Consider the following 21,160-nt stretch of genomic DNA (forward strand, 5'->3'; position numbering starts at 1 on the left):
GAAAAGCATTAACCAGAGTAAAACTGCAGGGATCTCACAGCTTTGCTAATACCTTTGGAGACAGGAAAATTCTTGTCTAAGGAGACAGAAGGAATTTAAGACCTGGACACTGTTAAACCATTAATTCACTTACAGGCTCAAGCAGGAGGCCTCAGCCGCAGGAGAAGGGGTGCTTTGGCCGGGTCTGCAGAGTCTCCCGGAGCCTGCCAGGGGTGGGCTTCCAGGGATCAAGCAGGCGGATTATGGACACCACCAAATCTGTCACCACCCCAGATGGGAGGGTGCCGTCTGTGCCCTTCTAAGCCATTTGTTACCCACAAGTCAGTGTTGACGACCTTGGCCGCACATTGGAATCACCTGGGCACCTTCTGGGGCACGAATGCCTCGATCCCGCCCGCTGAGGCCCAGATGAAATCGGGTTTCAAAAGCTCCCCAGCTGATTCTAATGTACAACCAGGGTGGAGACCCACCGAATTAAGTAGCCCCCGCGTGAACAAAAGGTTCCGGGACTGTGGCTTGGGTCAAGGCTGCTCAAACACAGGGAGTCCTTGGAGCAGTGCCTCCGGCCTCGGTTTCTTTATCTGCACAATGGGTGATGACTAGGACGGCAAAGGCCCCTCCAGCTGTAATAGTTCTCTTCTGGGACGCGGATCGGCGCCTCCGAGATCCTGGCAGCCCGCTCCCCTCTCTCCCCATCCCCCCGCTGGCTTTTCCGGTTTCCGCGCCCCTTGGCCCTCGCTCGGGGGTCCCAGAGGAAGCCGCAAGCTTCGCCGCCGCCTCGGCGCGCGCGCTGCCCGGTTGGGGCCCCGGCTGCGGGCGCACAAAGCCCCCGGCGCTGACGTCAGGGTCCCTCTCGGCGCGGCCGGCCCCCAGTGCAGGCGGAGCCGCGCCGCGCTCCCACCCCGGCCCGGAGCGAGGACCAGCAGCCAGCCCGGCAGCCCAGCGCAGCCCGCCCGCCCGCGCACGTGCCCGCCGGACCTGCAAACTTGTGCCACCGGCTCTGCCCGTCCCCGGGGAGCCCGAGCGCCCGCAGCCCGCGCCTCCCGCCCGTCTCCAGCCATGGGTAAGCCAACGCGCTGGCCCCGCGCCACCGCCACTAACACGGCCACGGCCTCGCGCCCCCGCCCCGCCCCCGCTCAGGTGGGGCCTCCTGCGGGCACCTCCGCGACCCGGCCCGGGTGGGAGGGTGGGGTGCGGAGGTGGGAGGGGCGCGGCGCAGGTGTCCCGAACGCCCAGGTGCGCGTCCCCGCCCTATCTCGGGGGCGTCCCCACCCCGGCGGCGCTCGGCTGCGCCCGAGGGCGTGGGGCTCGCGGGAGAGGAAGAGAGGGAACCCCGGGAGGGGGAGCCCAGGGCGCGGACGGAGCGTCCCGGGCTGCGGCTCCGGTTTTATTTTCAGGGGGTGGGAGAGAGTAGCTTCTTGCCCTTTTCCCGGGACGCCCTCCTGTCGTCCGAGCTCCGAGTCCGATCCGGTCCCACCGTGCCGGGGTCCTGTTCGCCTTAAACCCACCTGAAGCCAACGCCCAGTTCCCCAACCCTGGGGTCTTCCGAGAGCTCGTTTGGGCACCATGACCCTTGAGACCAGGAAGGTGGGAGGGAGAGGGACAGGATGGGACTGAGGGTGAGCCTCTTTGTCTCCCGTTTCAACTATCAAAATAATGACCTGGGAGCAGGTGGAGACGATGTGCCCCGCGGGTTTCGATGCAGTTGGGGGATCGACTACTCAGGGTGAAAAAGCCGAGCTCTGGGGGTTGAAAACCTCCCACCTGGCCCGGGGCAGATAACAGGCGGCTGTAGGATTCTGTCTGTCACCTCCTGATACCCCCCGAAATCCTGCTGTCAGCAACATGTCGTTAAATGGGGACGCTGTATCGCTCGGAAAACTCGTAAAGAGTGCGTTGGAAATCAAGCTTTTTCCGCTGCACCCCTGGAAATGTGCCTGGGAAAGGGTTTTCTTTCCCTGCTCTGTTATCCTTCTCTAGTGGCAGACAGACTCCAGCCACAAGCGCCACAAAAGCTACAAGACTCAGGAGCCCCTCGGAAGTATTCCTAATGAGGGAGTCAGTGCGTTTAACCATTGCGGCCCCTGGGGAGGGCTCGGGAATTCCTTGCGGAGCCCCCGGCCCCCTACCCGCCTCCTACATTCCCTGTGCTATTGATTGTGTAGGTGGTAATTTTGTATCGATTAACATTTCGGTGAGGGTTAGTAAGGAGGGCACATTATTTCGCATTTAAAAGAAAGCTCAAAGAATTTTAGAGTTAAACCTTTTTTTTTTTTGGTTTGTGTTTAAAAATTTACTAGGTGATCAAAATCAGAAAGGAAATAAGGCCCCCCAAATCCAACAGGACAATTTCTTACCAAAAAGTTAGGTATGAGATAGGTTAAGATCCTTCTAGAAAGGGCAGAATTGCATGACCTGTATCTCTGGTTCCTACTTAATGCCCGCACTGAGTGGTCACAGCCTGTAACTGTTTGGGCAGTGCTTGGCACAGACATGTTGAAGTTACACAGAAGTGCAGGCTTGAGGAAAGCATTAACTAATTTTCCTGAAATAAGTTAACTCTGGGGTTTTTTTTGTTGCTGTTTTTTGTTTATTAAAGCTAGGCATTCGGATTCGTTCGGGTTAGAAATTGAGCGTCGAATTACCACTTGGGGACCTTCTTGGGAACGGCTTTCTCAATACCCTGGTCTTCATTGGGGCGGGCTTTATTTTTAAGTAGGTGTGGAAGTTCCATGCGGTACTCATGAAGCAAATGCCCAAACCAGAGGCCTGTTCTCAAGGAAGTACCTTGTGTCTGAGACAATTATCGCTTCTACACTTCAATTACCAATTTATGTTAATTTGTGCATACCTCACTGGTTCTGGCAGTCTCCTTGGCTTTAGTTCTTAGTTTTTACATTAAAAAAAACACAAAAGGTCCCCTCACGTCAGAAGGGAAACATACTGATTTCCTTTGGTAGGTTCTTAGTAAATACACCACAGGGCCGTGAACTGGTTTTATTTTTCCAGATGTATTTAATTACCGAACATACCCTGATGAATCGAACATACCCTGATGAATGTTGTAATTGAAATGATTTAACGCTGGGAAAACTCTGACCATTTGTCCACTGGCGGGGACTTTGGTTCTTATACAAGTCACTTCCTTAATGTGGTATCAGTTAATTTACTGGTAAAATGGGTGAGGTTTGTGGAAATAACTGATAAAAGTCCCTTTGGACTCAAATTTTAAGGTATTCAAAATCTTTAAGTTGACAAAGAAAATAATGAGCAGTGGTGGTGCATGCAGATTTATCTTTCAATGCATCTTAAAAGAAAACATGTTTTTCAAAAATTGTTGAGCCAGTTGACTTTTTTTTATGGCTTTGTTGAGATAGAATTCACATACCATGTAATTCACACATTTAAGTGCGCAAAGTCAGTGATTTTTTAGTATATTCGAGTTGTGCAACCACTGCCACTAGCTATCATTGTCATCACCCCAAAAAGAAACCCTGTACCCATTAGAAGTCCCTCCCCGTTCTCCCCACCCCCCAACCCCTAGCAACCACTAATCTACTTTCCGTCTCTATGCACTTGTCTATTCTGGACATTTCATGTAAATGCAATGAGCCAATTGATGTTTGAAGTGTGTTTGACTATTCAGTGCCGTTGGTTGTTTTGCACAATGGGAAGATGTCGATGTACTTTTTGTATGCTGTACAACACCTAAATGAATCAGTTGAAGCTAATGATTTCACTGGCTGAAGAGTTCCACATTTGCCCATTGTGCACGTGTGTGCTCCCACTTGCCCCGAGCTTGCACTCGCGCGCGCTTGCTCGCTCTCTCTGTCTCTCTCTCTGTCTCTGTCTGTCTGTCTGTCTCTCTCTCTCTCTCTCTGTCTCTGTCTCTCTGTCTCTGTCACTGTTACTCTGATGGGAACTCAGGTTGCCTAATAGAATTTTGAGTCCGTTACTTCATCAGCCTGGAGACATACCAACTAATTGGATTCCCTGCAGTAACCTCTTAAGAGGCATTTGTAGACTATCCACCCAGCTTTGATATGGATCGTGTATCCAGAGAGAAGTGCCGAGTTTGTTTCCTTAGTTGCCTGTAATTTTAAATGAAAATTATATGTGAAATGATCAGATACAGCAAAACAGCTAAATAGTTGTTTTGATCCGTGGTTGTGATAGGGAAGTTTTTATGAGGATTATGAATTTAAACACAGTCAATCATTTCACTAAATAGCATTAAAAAAAACTGGTTGAGAGCAGTTCTTTAACTGTAACGTGCATACAAGTCATCTGGTGATCTTCTGCAGAAAGCAGTGTCTGGTACTCTGGGCCTGGGTGGGGTCTAGCAAGCGCTTGGGTGGCGCTGGTGCTGGCGGTCCCCAGGGCCAGGAAATAGAGGGAAAGCAGACCAAGTCCGAGGCCCGGGTGCCTGGCCCAGCAATTCCACGAACTTACCATGTGATTTTGGGTAAATCATTTTGTCTTCTTAAGCTCGGTTTACTGCACAATAAAAGGGTTTGATGAAATCATTTCTTTGGGCCCTTACAGATCTAAAAGGATGTAATTTAGAAAAAAGAAATGAGAGGGTCATGTTAGGCTTGAAAAACATGAGAAAACAGCTCCCTAATTATTTAAACACTTTGTTTTCATGAAGCCAGCATCACAGGCATCACTGGTAGTTGCGTTGAATGCTGGCATCTTGACGTGCCCGCCAATAGGACAGCTGGCCCTCCTCCAAGGAGACTGGTGGAGGAAGTGTTCACCCTCTTTAGGGCCTCCAGCTTTGACTTTTCCTGCCCTCTTTTTAGAGCTGACCGCTCCAGAGAGCCGTTCTTTTTTTTAATTTTTTATATATATATTTTTAACATCTTTATTGGAGTACAGTTGCTTTACAATGGTGTGTTAGTTTCTGCTTTATAACGAAGTGAATCAGCTATACATATTCATATATCCGCATATCTCCTCCCTCTGGCGTCTCCCTCCCAGCGTCCCTATCCCACCCCTCCAGGCGGTCACAGAGCACCGAGCTGATCTCCCTGTGCTATGCGGCTGCTTCCCACTAGCTGTCTATTTTGGTAGTATGTGTAAGTCCATGCCACTGGAGAGCCTTTCTTGATTCTGCACACAGGGCCCAGGCCATCTTCAGAGGCCAGAGTCAGAAGGAAGCACGTACACTGAGGACCCACACATACAACATTTGCTTCTGGAAGTTTGCTCAGGAATTCAGATGCAGCTGGAGACGAAGGAATGGTACCTTAAGGAATAGCTGGGCAGGAAGTAGTCCCAGAATGGGCTAGCCTCCCTCCCTCGGAGTGTTAAGACCTAGTAACAGCCCACCTTCGGGTCCAGGAGAGAGCGCCCTTCAAGTCTTGGGATGTGGACTGAAATTTTGAATAAACCTCTAGTCCAATAGCACAGAGTACTGTTTGTGACAAACAGGAAGTAATTAATTACTTGGAAATTATTTTTTTGCTCCAGCAAAACACTTGCCCAAACCACTTGACCCCTCTAAGGGGTTCTTAGAGGACATCCTTATCTGCTGCATCCGAGGTCAACCAGTTAGATGGTTTATTGAAAATGCCAAAGTGGTGAATCATTAAAAGTACCATATATGTGTCTTACACATTTCATTTAATTTTAAACATTAATTCACCGGAATTTTGTTGGAAAGTCAAGGTCTTTGAGTGTGAGCCCTCAAAGTCTTCGTTGTGTATAAATCACAGCCAGAATTCAATGGCTTTTGATTTCCAGTTCGATGCTTTTAGAGTGAGAGCCAATCTCTGCAGCATCCTTTTAGGTCACCAACCCCACTCCCCTTAAACCTTTAAAATTGCCCATACTTATTCTAGCGACTGTTTTTCCAAGTGACTCATCTTTTAAGGCATTTCAAAGCCATTCAACTTGGTTTTCAGAGAAGTAAAAACTCTTTCTTTTGGCACTCATTTTATTAGTTTGTGTAGCACCTAATTAAATTTCATAATTCTAGTAACAAGTACAACTGGCGTAAACAGATTTGAGAGTAAATAGACTCTTCTGAGGTACACAGTTCAGCTGGTGGATGAAGTAGTACATAGATGTCTTGGAGAATAGCCTAGAAACCAAGTTCTGTGGGCGATGGTCATCATGGTTTACAAAAAGAATAGAGAGTATGGGGTAATTGGGTGGGTCCATTAGGTGAACATTGGTAAGAGAGCTCTTACTGTATCTTCAGCCAATGTCACCCATTTAATAACTTTAACATGATTTTTCTGGTTACTATTAGCTAGCTTGTTAGTGTTTATAATATGGCTTTTCTGTTCAAATGTCAAATTTGTCAAGAACAAAGATTGCTTTACCCGTTGTTTTATCCCAGTGTTCATTCAAATAATTGACGTATTGTAGCTACTCCACAAATATTTGTTGAAGGGATAAGGGTTTTATCATATAAAATGCATTTTATTAAGGTTTGTCTACATTATAAATGTACAGATTTCAAAGTATATAAAATTATGTATGGCAAACTGATAAACTAGACTAAATTAAATAGGGCAAATGACATTAATTATTCTTTAATAACATTAATACGTTGAGCACAGATTTGCACAGAGTAACAGAATTTCAGAGCTTGAAGTCACTTTAGAAGTAAATTGGGGACTTCCCTGGTGGTGCAGTGGTTAAGAATCTGCCTGCCAATGCAGGGGACACGGGTTCAATCCCTGGTCTGGGAAGATCCCACATGCCGCGGAGCAGCTAAGCCCGTGCGCCACAACTGCTGAAGCCTGTGTGCCTAGAGCGTGCGCTCCGCAACGAGAAGCCACTGCAATGAGAAGCCCGCGCACCACAATGAAGAGTAGACCCCGCTCGCTGCAACTAGAGAAAAGCCCGTGTGCAGCAACAAGACCCAGTGCAGTCAAAAATAAGTAATTTTATTTTTAAAAAAAGTAAATTGATTGCTGTAGGCATATACAGACACAGAAACAATTTAAAGAACAGTGTGAATGTTATTTCATTACTGAATTTTGCCTTTAGCTTTTTTCTTTTAATGTTATAAAATATTTTTCTCTGGTGACAAGTACTTCCTTGTCAGATTTTTGAAGTGCAAAAAAGCTTGGAGTGAAACATTTTGTTTCAGTGAAATTCATTATTGCCCTGAGGATTGAAAGGCAACAACGGTCTTGAGTTTTCATTCTCAGCTTGTGTAATTGGGTTAAATGAATACCTACCACAGTGCCACGCAACAAGCATGTACCAGTCTCTGAGTGTTTGAGTTCCTGTCACATGGCCATCACCCTGAAGGCTTTTGGGAATATAAGACATCTGCTCACTCAACAAGTGTTCAGAGCCCTACTCAGATGAGCGAGGTACTGTGCTAAGTCTTGAAGCAAAAATAAAAAAACAAAACCCAGTTCTGTCCTCAGATCACCGCAGTTATTTTGCAGATGCAGATAAACAGTTATAATAGAAGTACAAGGTCCTGTCGAATAATTTCCTCTGTCTGAGGGAGAAAAAAAGGGTGGGGTGGTATTTCTGAGAGGGATTTTCTGGGGAGGGTGGTTATCCTTGATCTGAGTCTTGAAGGATGAATGGGATGACAAGAGTCAGTGTCCGGGAGAGGACATCCCAGGCCCTGGCTACAGATGTGCAAGAGCAGGAGGTGTGGCAGAGGCCCCTGCATGGGTAAGTTGAGGTGGTGGACATGGCCTGAACGTGGGCGAGTGCGGAGAGCTGAGGCTAGAGGAGAGGCCAGGCCAGATAGTGAAAAGCTAGGAAAGAATTTGATCGTTACCCTGTTGGTCACAGAGAATCACAAAGGGATTTTAAGCAGGGAAGTGACAGCTGGAGAGAAGTGACAATCTACCCAAGGAGATAAAAGAAACCCAGACTCGGGTAGCTTGTAGGAAGCTTCTGGGGGAGACTTGTATTTGAGTTGTGTTGAGAAGGGTGGAAAGGATTAGGGTACGCGTGGAAGAGAGATAGGAGTGAGCAAGGTTTACTGGTGGGATCCTGAAGAGACTGGCCTGGCCATAGCAGAGACTGGGTGTGGGGAAAAGTAGGAAAGGAAAAAAAAAAAAAAAGATGGGGGGAGGGGCACTGGAAGACTGGATGAAGAGTAATGCTTTAATTGATTACACATGGGCACACATAGGTGCATTTTGCAAGAATATTTATAATCTATTGCCTCCTCCCTTTCAAAAGATAAAGTGGAGAAGGAAGGAAGTGTGAGCCTTTTGGGGATGGAAAGAGTCTCTTTGGTGCGACTCCAGAGGGCTTAGGCATTGAAAGGAAACCCAGTTCTTGCCTGTTTATACATTTGATTATTTTGAAAGTGTCATTATTTCTTCCTTAAATATTTGAAAGAATTCACCAGTGAAGCTATCTGGGTCTGGAGTTTTCTTTGTGGAAATGTTTTAAACGATGAATTATATTTCTTTAACAGAGAGAGTACTGTTCAGATTTCCTGTTTCTCTTTGTTTCAGTTTTGATAAGTTGTGTTTTTCAAGGACTTCTTCATTTTATCTAAGTTATTAGCTCTATTGATATAAAGTTGTTCATAATATTTTTGTATTATCTACCTAATCCTGTTGTCTGTAGGATCTGTAGTGATGTTCCCCTGTTCATTCCTAGTGATGTAGGTAATTTGTATTCTGTTTATTTTTCTTGATCAGTCTTGGTCATTTATTTTAAAATTTATTTTAGTAGGTTGATATTACATCTGATACCTACATCTGATAGATGAGCTGATCACTTAATTAAAAAGGAGTACTTTTCTTGTAATCAAAAAATAGGATTTTACTGTCTAGAAGTAAAAATTGCTTGGTTAAAAACAGAATCTGCTGAAGGACAAAGTATCTAAACTTGATCTTTTGAATTTTACTCTTAATGGCTCTATAACTCGTGTATTTGAACTTGGTTTGACAAGATCTGTTGTAAACGATCTTGCATGAGAGTTATTGCTTAGTATCTGCTTGTGTGTTTGTTTTGTGTAGGACTGTTAAATTCTGTTTTCCTCTTCGGAGCAACTGGAGACAGATACTGAGACAAAAGAAGTCTTCTTTCCTTCCCTTTCAAGTGTACTTTTAGCTCAGTGTCTCTCAGCCTCAGCACTTTTGACATTTTGAGCTGGACGATTCTTTGTTGTGAGGGACTGTCCTGTGCAGTGTAGGACATTTAGCAGCATTCCTGGCCTCTACCCACTACATGCCAGTAACGCTCCCCAAGTTGTGACAACCAAAACTGTCTCCAGGCGTTGCCAAATAACAACTCCTGGGGGGCAAAATCACCCCATAGTGAGAGCCACTGCTTTCAAGTAAGAGGAATTGAAAACCTTTTGTGTTTCACAATATTATAAAATCTGAGTAATGGCATCGTTGAAAACACACCTACAGAATAGAAAAATCGCTGGTTCAAAAGATGTTATCCTTCCGAAAGGGATACTTGATTTTTCAAGTTAAAGGAAGTTTTTTTTTTTTTTTTAAACCTTTTTTCAACATCATCAGAGAATCTGGAGATATAGTGGGGAGCCTTGCAGACCACCTAATTCACTCTTTGGAGTAAAATGGTACCTAAACCATCTCAACAGTGAGAGCAAACACAGAGTGTCTGGCTTTCCTTGGTAAATTGTTCTGATGTTCAGGATGCTTTATCTCTGAAAGAACTGAATCTATGTGAAGTTCGTTTTGCTTGCTAAAGTTGGTTTCATTATCCTTTGTTCTCTTCATTAAGTAGAAAGATCTCAAGGATCTAGTCACGTTTCTTAACATCCTTAATTACCTTGATGGCCTTTCCAAATTTAGAATTCATCTCCTTAGCTATAATCAAATCTGCCCAGATTAAACCTTTAAGGCAACCTCCTGAACACTCTGTTTCATCCTTAGGGTCTGTAGTAATGACTTCTTTACATTTTTCCGTGTGTTTGAGAAACGCAGGAGTTAAAGGGACTGATTTCCCCCTTCTTGCTCACAGAGATCCTTTTTGAACAGCCATTGATCTCCCTGCTCTCAGATGGAGACGTTAAATTGGTGTTTTCTGAGGGATCTGAGCACCCTTGCAAAATAGTTCTAGTGTACAAAGAGCAGGAACCTTGGAAGTGAAAGTCAGAAGCAGGCTACAAAATCTGCTATTTTGTGTGTGTATCAAGTCACCCTTTTAGGTTTCGGACTGTGGTGTTTCACGACTCCCTGAAAAGAATGTTTAAATGGAGGCTTTTAAAATGGCAGCTTAAATTCAGGCGTCTGTTCCTTCACACAATGAGCGAAGAATGGAGATGTAATTAGCAAAGAAACTCACACCCTTAGGATGACCTTATTTGATGCAGCTGTCTATGTTACATTTTCTTTTTAGTTTTCTCCTGTGGAATAGTCTGACAGTATCCACAGTTAAGTAAAGCAGAATTCAGAACATTAAAGAGATGAGTTTTCACTCCACGAATTACTGTCATTTTGCAAAGCCACTGCCCTGGATTACCAAAAACTGTTTTGAGCTCTATTATATAATGATATTTTGTCACAGATAATTTTAGATGTTTTGCAAGAGGCACAAATATTATAAAAATCACTTTCGGTATTGAAGTATAATATACACATAAAAAGTGGGCAGATCGTAAGCATACAGCTTGATAAATGTTTGCAAACTTAACCAGTATATAAATTAAGAAGCAGAATATTACCAGCCCCTCAGAAATCCCCTGCAAGCTGCACTTCAGGTAGCCGCAAGCAAGGGTAATCATTCCTAATTTCTGCCAGCATACTTTGGCCAGTTTGTGCTCTTTATATAAATGGAATCATACAGGATGAACTCTTAGGTCTGGCAGCTTTTGATCAACATGAATAACATTATTTAAAAACTCAGTGATGTTTTCTGTCTGGAAAATAGACCTGTTTCTAAATCATTATGGTTAAAAGCATTTATTAAATGCCTTCATGTGTAGAGCTGTGCTAGGGAATACATCAACCACTGGTTCCTACCCTCTGTTTTAAGTAGAAAACATTGACACAGGGGGCTTCCCTGGTGGCGCATTGGTTGAGAGTCCGCCTGCCGATGCAGGGGACGCGGGTTCGTGCCCCGGTCCGGGAAGATCCCACATGCCGCGGAGCGGCTGGGCCCGTGAGCCATGGCCAATGAGCCTGCGCGTCCGGAGCCTGTGCTCCGCAACGGGATGGGCCACAGCGGTGAGAGGCCCGCGTACCGCAAAAACAAAACAAAACAAAACATTGGCACAGCAGGTGTGAGGACTTTGAAAATAATTGATGGGAGATGAGATGGGTACATGAAAAAGCTTACAGATGACGGGATTATAAAGATAAGGTACCCTCACTAGCCACCTCGGAAATGGAAAAATACATCATGAGGGTTTGTGAATAAAGAGGAAGTTGTTGATGTGTATTTGTTCAGGATACGATCATTACGAATAATTTCTGGCTTCAGGGTGTAAGGATGTAACAGATGTTAAGACCTCCTCCCAGTTTCTTGAAGAAGATAGAGTTTTAGGAGTTGTCTGAATTAACAGTAGTTAGTGAACTGTTAGTTAAGTGGGTGTTCCAGGTGTAGTGCAGGTTTGGAAAAAGGGTTGAAGGCCTGGGATGATTTCTGGTTATCCTCCTGAAAACTCTTAGAAATAGATACAAAACTGTTTTTGCTAAATTACCTTTTCTTCTTGCATTGTTGGGATTTAGTAATAATCTGCCTTCATTCCTTCGATGAGGATTTTTGTTATCTTACTGACTGAAGTCATGATATAGTTGTTACCGAAGCAAACTTGGGTCCTCTCGCCTGCGCACGATAAAGCCAATCTACTGGCCCTGGGTTGTGGTGAAGGAAAGTGCAGCATTTATTGCAGAGCAGCAGGCAAGGAGTCTGGGACAGCTAGAGCTCAAAAGACCCGAACTCTCCAGTGGGTTTCAGTGAAGCATTTTTAAAAGGCAAGGTGAGGGAGGGGAGTCCCAGGGTATGTGATCAGCTCTCGCACAGTTCTCTGACTGATGATGAGGGAACAGGGCGGTGTCACAGGGGTTAATATTACCGGTCCTTAGGCTACAGGAGGCCTGGGGGCTATGTGCTCATGGGCATCAAGCAGTTAACGTCTTTCTTTTAGTGGGGGCTTTACACATCTGTAAAATAACTCAGGAAATGTACATCAGGTACCGTTATCTAGGTTACTTCCGAGAGGAGCCAAAGCAGAGGACTTGGGGGGAGGGGTCTGTCCCAGGAAGGCCCCATAGGGTCCTGCTCGGTTACATAGCAGAATGAATGCTTTGTCATCACGTGGAGCTGGCTTTAAATTGTGTAGTGTCACCACTGCTTCCCAAGTCGTGGTGACAACTTACACTCCCCCCAGGAGTGTCTGAGCATTCTAGTTTCTCCAAATCTTCTCCAGCATCTGGTGTTCTCACCGTTTTTAATTTTTTCAAGAACCTGATAGGTATGAAGTGGTATTTCATTGTTTTTTATATGAATTTCCCTGGAGAGGTTGAAACTTTTTGGTAGGTTATTGGCCATTTGGGTTTTCTCTTTCATTTATATCCTTATTTATTTTTTTCTATTGATTTGTAGCAATTCTTTATACATTCTAGATAATAACCCTTAGTTAAATGTGTTGTCAGTATCATCTTTCTCTCTGTGGTTTATCTTTTAATTTTGTTGAGCACATCTTTTGTTGTGCTGAATATTTTTTATTATAATAAAGCTCTAATTATCAGTCTTTTCCTTTATTCGTGTATGATTTGTGCCTTTTATTGTAGCCTTGTTTTAAAATTGTTCCTATCTCCAAGGTCATGAAGATGTTCTTCTATATATTCTCTTTTAAAGCATGCTTTTCAGAGACCTACTGTATAGCACAGGGAACTATACTCAAAATTTTGTAGTAACCTATAAGGGAAAAGAATCTGAAAAAGAATATATACACACACACACACACACACACATACAGATACATATATATATATATAACTGAATCACTGTGCTGTACACCTGAAACTAACACAACACTGTAAATCAGCTATACTTCAATTTTAAAAAAGTGTTGCATAAAAAAAAGAAGAAAACCTATGCTTTTCAGTTTTCAGTCTTTATTCCATTGGGATTTTAGTTTTTTGGTATAGTATGACGTAGAAATCTATTTATATTTTACATTTCCTATACAGAAACCACCACATACTTAATATTTCCTCCTTTCCCCACTGATTTTTATATATGATCTCTTGTGTATTACATTTCTCTACTGTACCTACGCATACATCTCTGGACTCCATTCTGTTCTCTTTCTCTATTTTGCCATCCATCTGCTAAGATTGTGCTGTCGTAATTAGTATAGATTTAAAATAAGCTGGGATATCTCCTGGAAGTTTTCTCCTCTTGTTCTTCTTTCAAAGTGTCAGAGATATTCTTCGTTTTGTGATTTTGGAATCAGCCTTTGATGTTCCACAAACGCCCCTGTTAGGATGTTGAGTGGGATTACAGTGAATTTATAGAATAATTTTCATGATAGTCTGTTCACTGTATTGAACCGTCCATTTGCACACATGGTGCATCTTTTCACACAATCAGATCTTCTTTTTCATCCCCCAGTAATGTTTTTGCACACCTTAAAAAAAAAAAAATCTAGTGAAGGTCCCTCATAGTTTTCTATGGCTTTTCTAAAGAGAAAAAGTAAATCAGTCCGGGTCAGAACTAATTCCATGGAATGTCATGTTTTCCTTCCACAGACCTGTGGCAAATTGCATCTGAATGTACAAAATGGTTCACATTAATAGAGGCTGTAGGGAAAGCTGATTCTGAATTATCATCTACCAGCCTGGTCATAAGAAGTGAAGTGAGGTACTCTTACTTAAACCAACCCTTGATATGTTATAATAAGTTAAGAAAATATAACCCTCAATATGTTAAAATGCAGATTTCTCCTAAAAGAAAAATATGGCCCTATTTGCTCCACTGCAAAGACCAAGTTTACATTCAAGATGCAAACTCTCAGTTGAAAGAGAAAGAAAGCAAGCCAGGCTTCTACTCATCTTATGGCGATGCAGCTAAGGTTACCCTAGAGTGATTTAACCACGCCTCTTCTGTAGGAGTGTCACTTCCACGTTTGGCAGTGTCACTCATGAAAATGAACTTTGCTTGGTCGATTCAAGATTACCTGGTTTCCCAAAGTGCTTTAATGGAAAACTTTTCCTGGAATGTTTTTACGTAGCTGCTCACCCTGCTGAGAGGAGACCAACATCAGGCTGGGGTGCAAGCTTGATTTATTCCGGAAAGCGATTTATTCAGCTGTCAAATGAGATTACATGTGTGGCTGTTACCCATCACTTGACAGAAATATTCTTAGTCCTCCACAAGGCCTCAAACTTTTATTTATTTATTTGGAGGCAACAGAAATCACAAATGTAAATTCTCCTAGAACACATCTTTGGAAATGCAGTTTTTAATAGAGTGCAGTTACCCCCTTACTATTAATGATGATGATGGCCAGAACGAGACTGGACAATTTCCACACATGCCTGCTGTCCCAGGACACCATCCCCTGCCAACCCTCTCCCCTGCCCCCACGATGCACACACAGACTTCCATACGTTTAGATTTGAGTAATCCTGAAACGCCCCAGTCATAAGAATCCGTTCTTAAAATTCACTTCTTTTTGTTACATGTTTTTGTCTTTGAGTGGTCTCTCATTGTAGAAACTCTGGAATTTAAAATTGAAGTCTAATAGAAAACAAACTTATGGTTACCAAAGGGGAAAGGGGATGGGGGAGGGATAAATTAGGAGTTTCGGGTTAGCAGATACTAATTACTGTGTATAAAACAGATACACCACAAGGTCCTACTGTATAGCACAGAGAACCATTCAGTATCCTGTAAGAAACCATAATGGACAAGAATATTAAAAAAAGAATATATATGTGTAACTGAATCACTTTGCTGTACAGCAGAAACTAACACAACATTGTAAATCAACTATACTTCAATAAAAAATATTTTAAAAATTTTTAAAAATTGAAGTCTATATTTAGACATGAAAGTTAAGTTCTTGTTACTTTTTTTTTCCGGTACGCGGGCCTCTCACTGTCGTGGCCTCTCCCGTTGCAGAGCACAGGCTCCGGACGCGCAGGCTCAGCGGCCATGGCTCACGGGCCCAGCCGCTCCGCGGCATGTGGGGTCTTCCCGGACCGGGGCACGAACCCGCGTCCCCTACATCAGCAGGCGGACTCTCAACCACTGCGCTACCAGGGAAGCCCAAGGCCTTCTTTATGATAAGAAGGAAACAAACAATGATAGTGTGTATGATCTAAAACCAAATCATAATCAGCTTCAGAAAATTCTTTTTGCCTGAACGGTTTTGTTTATTATTTCAGCCTCTGTCTAGCAAACTTGCAAATATTCCTGTAACAAAAGAAGACAGCATGGAACATTGCAGTGAACAATTAGTTTTTCATTCACCATTCAGTTTCCAGCAGTAGATTTAACCATTTTATTTTCTTCTAAGAGCTGCTAATGAACAGTACAGTGGCCGGGTTAAGTAGCGTATTTCCCCAACCTTGGTGAAGATACTAAGTTGAGACACTTGAAATGGAAAATATTTGGCCATTTGGGGGCATACAGTATGGCATTTTCATATGGTTCAGTCTAATATAGCCCAGGAAGCTAAAAAGAAGGTAGTGGCCTAAATATTTCCTCCCAAGGGACTTTTTCTAGCCTGGAATTGCAGTGAGAAAAAAAGTGCCCGTTTATTTTTTCTCTGAAACTTTGCAGATGCAACTAAAACCTCATTCTGATGAGTCTTCCGTGGACTGTGGCTTTAAGTGTCTCAGCCCCAAACCTGGGGTTTCCCTCACAGACACCTAAAAACCAAATACTGCCGTCCTTCAGCAGCTCATTCGGCAAAGCAAAGAATCGTCCCCCAGTTTATCTACCCTGTAAATGTGGATTTGTGTGCTGCGTTCCCTTTAGGTGTGTGATACACCTGTCTGGGTAATTGTTAAGCAGGAGATGTATGAAGCTCTTGAGTTATGTTTGGTCCGTTATTTCACTTTAATTTAATGAATGCTTCTCGGTGGTTTAATATTGGCGCAGCAAATTCACAATAGCTGATATTTGTAGGAACGTTTGTCCTCCATATTTTTAGCTGAAACTGCTAAAAATGTGGTCATTTCCAGGTAAGGGTCAGGTTTTTATGTCCATACAGTTGAGTTATTCCTAGACATATTTATATCTCTTACTGTGCGTTTGCAACCCGTGCACCTTTGATATGTTCATGAGAAAAGTCCAGTATAATTCCTCATACTGAGGCTTCTCCACAGGTTGTTGGAAAGTCTTATTCTTTTGTAATTTTTCCCTGCTCAGCATTCCCGAACATTACTTGAAATATAAAATTGCTCTTTGAGGATGAAGTGAACAATGGGGAAATCTCTATCTTAGTTTCCTAGCATTGAGAATTTATCCTAATATGAAACAGCAAGCCATCCGAACCCTGTTTATTATAGTCCTTATCCTTGTATTTGGAAGCAGGTGTTTCATCATGAAAATATTATCGAACAGAAACCCTAGAGCCACATGTTGGCCAACGAAGAAACTCTCTCCTTCCTGCCTTCCGCCCCCGCCTCCAGTCCATTGGCCTGATCCCCGTTTGTGCTGTCCGCCATACTGGTGTACTATTATTTGAAATCTCTGTGATAAAAGGTTTGGCCTCTCTTGGCCCTTCCCCGAAATTGAAGCGTTGAGACGGCTTCTCCAAGTAAGTAAATCAAGGGAGGAAAGAAAGATTTGCCCCACTGTAGCTCATCTGCCCAGGTAACTGGGAGTTGTGTGTGCTTCCATTCTCATGAGGAAACGTCTCTATAATGTTACAGAGAAGGGCTACCGTTTGGTCATTGTCACAGTCAGATGCCATGCTGCCTGGGAAGGAAGGAGATTGGTCCAGCTGAGCCCAAGCTCTGAACGTCCACGGTAGTTCTTTGCTGTGATGCGACTGCTTTTGTTGGCCTCGTCAGAGGCATCATGTGAGACATAGCTTCTTTGACCAGCCAGCTTCCCAAATTTCATTGCACACTTTCATTGCCCAAGGGCAGCTCTAACTGCAAGAACTATGGTGGTGAATAAGAGAGTCCTTGGCCTTTGAGGAGGAGTCTGCAGTCTGGTGGGAGAGATGGACCTGTGAGCAGAGAAATTATGATAAGATGAAAAGAGAACAACAGAAATGTATTCAGAAAAGGATTTTCCTCTGATGATAGGGACGGTGCCAATTCTGCTCTGCGTGCCTACCACATATATTACCATATAGGGGACATTTCTCTCTTCTTTCACAAAGTAACTGGCTATTGTAATGACAGTATGAACAGATTTCAGATTTTGTTACATCTGAATGTTGCTGCTTTTGCAAGTGGACATCCGGCTGAAACATATTCAGCTCGGCACACTCAGACCTTCGCCGAAGGGCATTTTCTGAATGTAGCAAATCATCACTGATAGTTTAATGCAATTAGGAGAGAAATAGAGATGGTTGGTCATAAAGCCGATCGAAACCACAAGTTGCGTTACCAGATAAACCATCAGTGATGTCAGTAACTGTAATGACATAATGAAACATCACTGTTACATGATGCTTCTTTCTTTAGAAGCCTGGTGACACCATCACAGGAACCTGAACATTAATTAAGGTGTTGCTTGAATGGCTGACGAATTCTAATCTCTTATATAGTTTAGTCTTAAATGGAATGCTTCATTTAATTATTTCTATAATTTTGTTACCTGTGACAACTTATTTTGAGGGTAGAGGAGATAGGGTCTATGTTATCGTTGCCATGGTGACTTTGTACTTAAAATGGCAGGCTGTGCTTACTTGGTTTAAAAATATCTACAGTGTGATTGCCGTAAAAATCTCTGCAAGTAACTTGCTCACGTCCAGTGAGTCACTCCTCGTTTGACTGGCATTTCAGCGAATGACTTGATCACAGGAGTTGTTGGGAGAAATGCCAGAGGTTATTACTATAAAGCACTAAAGATACTTTCAATTTCCACCACTAAAAATTTGAATATTGCAGAATGGCTTACATACGTCCTTGCCACGTTTACCTGAGTGAAACAATCTTAACATCATGTCGAGAGACTTGAGGGACTCAGGGCTGAATTGTACTTGGGCAGTATACGGGGTGTCTTCAGTCGGCTGCCTGTTGTTGAGGCCGCGTGCCCACTTTTCGCTTGAGTCTCTACGACACTGGATTGGAATATTTCAGTCGATTGCTCTCTCCCTTCTGCTGTCACAGAGGTCCCATGATAGCCAGTCGGCTACCTGATTTTATTTATTTTTTGAAGATGGAACCTCCTTAAAACACACACACGAATTAATAAACAAATATGTGTTCTTTGTAAACTAACTTTAGCAGCACAGAAAGCTGCATTATTTTGCAGGCGACAGCCTGGAGTGGGTGCCTGGGAGCTTTTGGTTCCTTTGTGGATCCTTTGTGGAGTGGGCTTTGTGGCAGCTGTTGACCGCTCAGAGTCTCTCCAGTTGACTGTTTTGCCAATGACGAGGCTTCGGAACATTTCAAGTCCTGGGGAAGTGGGGAGTAACAATTGATGCAGATGCATCGGTGCATTCTGTATCCACGTGGGCGATATAAACATGTCGCTGCCCATGCGGCCCTCCCCCTTTCGTAAATATCCATTCCAGTGCCTTGGGGGCAATGTGGGAAAGAGTACTGCTTCACTTGTGAGCATCCCTTTCGTCCATTCCTGCCTGCGCGGAAATCTTTCTTCGGCAGAGTGTGTTTGTCTTTCTGTATTAGCATCTTTTTTTTTTTTTCTCTGATGGCTCAAATCAGTGCCCTTGGTCACTGAGAAAATAAAAATATAGTCAAAGCCTCGTGAGGCAGGTCTAGAGACGGCTGCCTTGGACGCCTTGTCTGCTCTGTACCCACAGCTGCCTCCCGCCCCTGAGGTTGGTCCACAGCAGCTGAAAACCCTGCTGGGCCTTTCCGAGCCCATTAGGGGACATGTAAGAGGCAGATGCACTTAATTATTAGGTATATTACAAATGCAGGAGGTTAAGCTTTGACAAGGTTTTGGACTTGGAACAGAAGGGCACTTTGTTTTTATGAATCTGCTTGGTTTTCAAAAAAAATCACAACGTAGATGTATATCAGTCAAGAAATGGAGATATACAGATACATATATACATACATAGACTCATAAAATGAATATATGTTAAATGTAACATACGCACCTGTAGACAGACATGCGTGTATATACACGTGTATAACATACATATCTATTACATGCAAATATATGTATATGCACTTATATGTACCTATGTATATGAGACATATATGAAACCTTTACTGAGTCCTTACTATGTGTGGGCAGTGATCTAAGCGCTTTACCTGCATCAACCAGTGTAATGCTCACCATTTCACAGATATGACCACTGAGGTCCCAGAGCCAGGAAGTGGCAAGGCCAGTATTTGAACGCACGCACTCTGGCTCCATCTCTGTTCCTTACCTCTTCCTGTTGGAGGTGGTGCAGTCAATATCATTTAATGGTATGGTTGGTTTGTTGGCTGTTGGTGCTTAAAACCACAGGGAACGTTGAACTGGTGGTGGGCATGGAGGGATGTGGAGAATGCCATTTCTCCCACCTATTTTCTTCTGCCAGCACAGGAAAGGGATAGGGAAACCTGGAGCTCATTTGTTTTAATGGTCTCAACGGTGGCACACTTTTGATGGTGGGTTAGATTTTGGGGAAGTGGTCACAGTTGATTGGGGCAGATCCAATGAGTAAGGGGAGTGACCAACTTGAGGACTGCCATTTGGAGACCCAGTAAAATAATGTAAATTGTTTATCTTCTCTGGAGATAATTCAGCAGCATCATTGGATGCCAGGTGGCTTGGAAGAACAGTTCTTTATATGTACACTTTAGTAATTATTATTTTGTTGAAGTATAGTTGATGTACAATATTATATAAGTTACAGGTGTACAATAGTGATTCACAATTTTTAAAGGTTGTACTCCATTTACAGTTATTATAAAATATTGGCTGTATTCCCTGTGTTGTATAATATATCCTTGTAGCTTATTTTAAACATAAAAATAGTTTGTACCTCTTATTCCCCTACTTTATATTGTCCTTCCCCCCCTTCCCTCTCCCCAGTGGTAACTCTAGTTTGTTCTCTATGTCTGTGAATCTTTTTCCTTTTTGTTATACTTACTAGTTTGTTTTATTCTTTAGATTCCATATATAAGTGATATACAGTATTTGTCTTTCTCTGTCTGACTTATTTCATTTAGCACAATACCCTCCAAATCCATCCATGTTGTTGCAAATGGCAATATTTCACCCTTTTTTATGGCTGAGTAGTATTACATTATACACGGACACACACACACACACCCCACATCTTTTTAATCCATTCATCTGTCGATAGATACTTAGGTTGCTTCCATATCTTAGCAATTGTATATGATGCTGCTATGAACATTGGGGTGCGTGTATCTTTTTGAATTAGCATTTTTGGTTGTTTTGGATATATACCCAGGAGTGGAATTGCCAGATCATATGGTAGCTCTATTTTTAGTTTTTTGAGAAACCTCCATACTGTTCTCCACAGTGGCTGCACCAATTTACATTCCCACCAACAGTGTAGGAGGCTTCCCTTTCCTCCACACCCTTGATAACATTTGTTATTTGTGTTCTTTTTGATGGTAGTCATTCTGACAAGTGTGAGGTGATACCCCATTGTGATTTTGATTTCCCTGATACTTACCGAGGCTGAGCATCTTTTCACGTGCCTGTTGGCCATCTGCATGTCCTCTTTGGAGAAATGTCTATTCAGGTCTTCTGCCCTTTTTTTTTTTTTTGCGGTACACGGGCCTTTCACTGTTGTGGCCTCTCCCGTTGCGGAGCACAGGCTCCGGACGCGCAGGCTTAGTGGCCATGGCTCACGGGCTCGGCCGCTCTGCGGCATGTGGGATCTTCCCGGACTGGGGCACGAACCCGCGTCCCCTTCATCGGCAGGCGGACTCTCAGCCACTGCGCCACCAGGGAAGCCCTGCCCATTTTTTAATCAGTTTTTTTTTTTTTTAAATGTTGAGTTGTATGAGCTGTTTATATATTTTGGATGTTAACCCCTTATCGGTCATATCATTTGCAAATATTTTCTCCCATTCGGTAGGTTGTCCTTTCGTTTTGTCAGTGGTTTCCT

At 43.4% G+C, this 21,160-nt stretch overlaps 1 protein-coding gene across 1 annotated transcript in view; it reads left to right on the plus strand.

The window, feature by feature from the left end:
* The first annotated feature begins 629 nt into the window (after positions 1-629).
* GPM6B (glycoprotein M6B) overlaps positions 630-21,160 on the plus strand; it is a 152,663-nt gene continuing 132,132 nt past the window's right edge. The window contains exon 1 of the mRNA XM_067723199.1: positions 630-1,063. Coding sequence (XP_067579300.1) covers positions 1,060-1,063 — 4 coding nt within the window. The 5' untranslated portion in view covers positions 630-1,059. The remainder of the gene's footprint in view (positions 1,064-21,160) is intronic.

The sequence above is a fragment of the Pseudorca crassidens genome, chromosome X, assembly GCF_039906515.1.
Source record: "Pseudorca crassidens isolate mPseCra1 chromosome X, mPseCra1.hap1, whole genome shotgun sequence".
In the NCBI taxonomy this organism is placed as follows: domain Eukaryota; kingdom Metazoa; phylum Chordata; class Mammalia; order Artiodactyla; family Delphinidae; genus Pseudorca; species Pseudorca crassidens.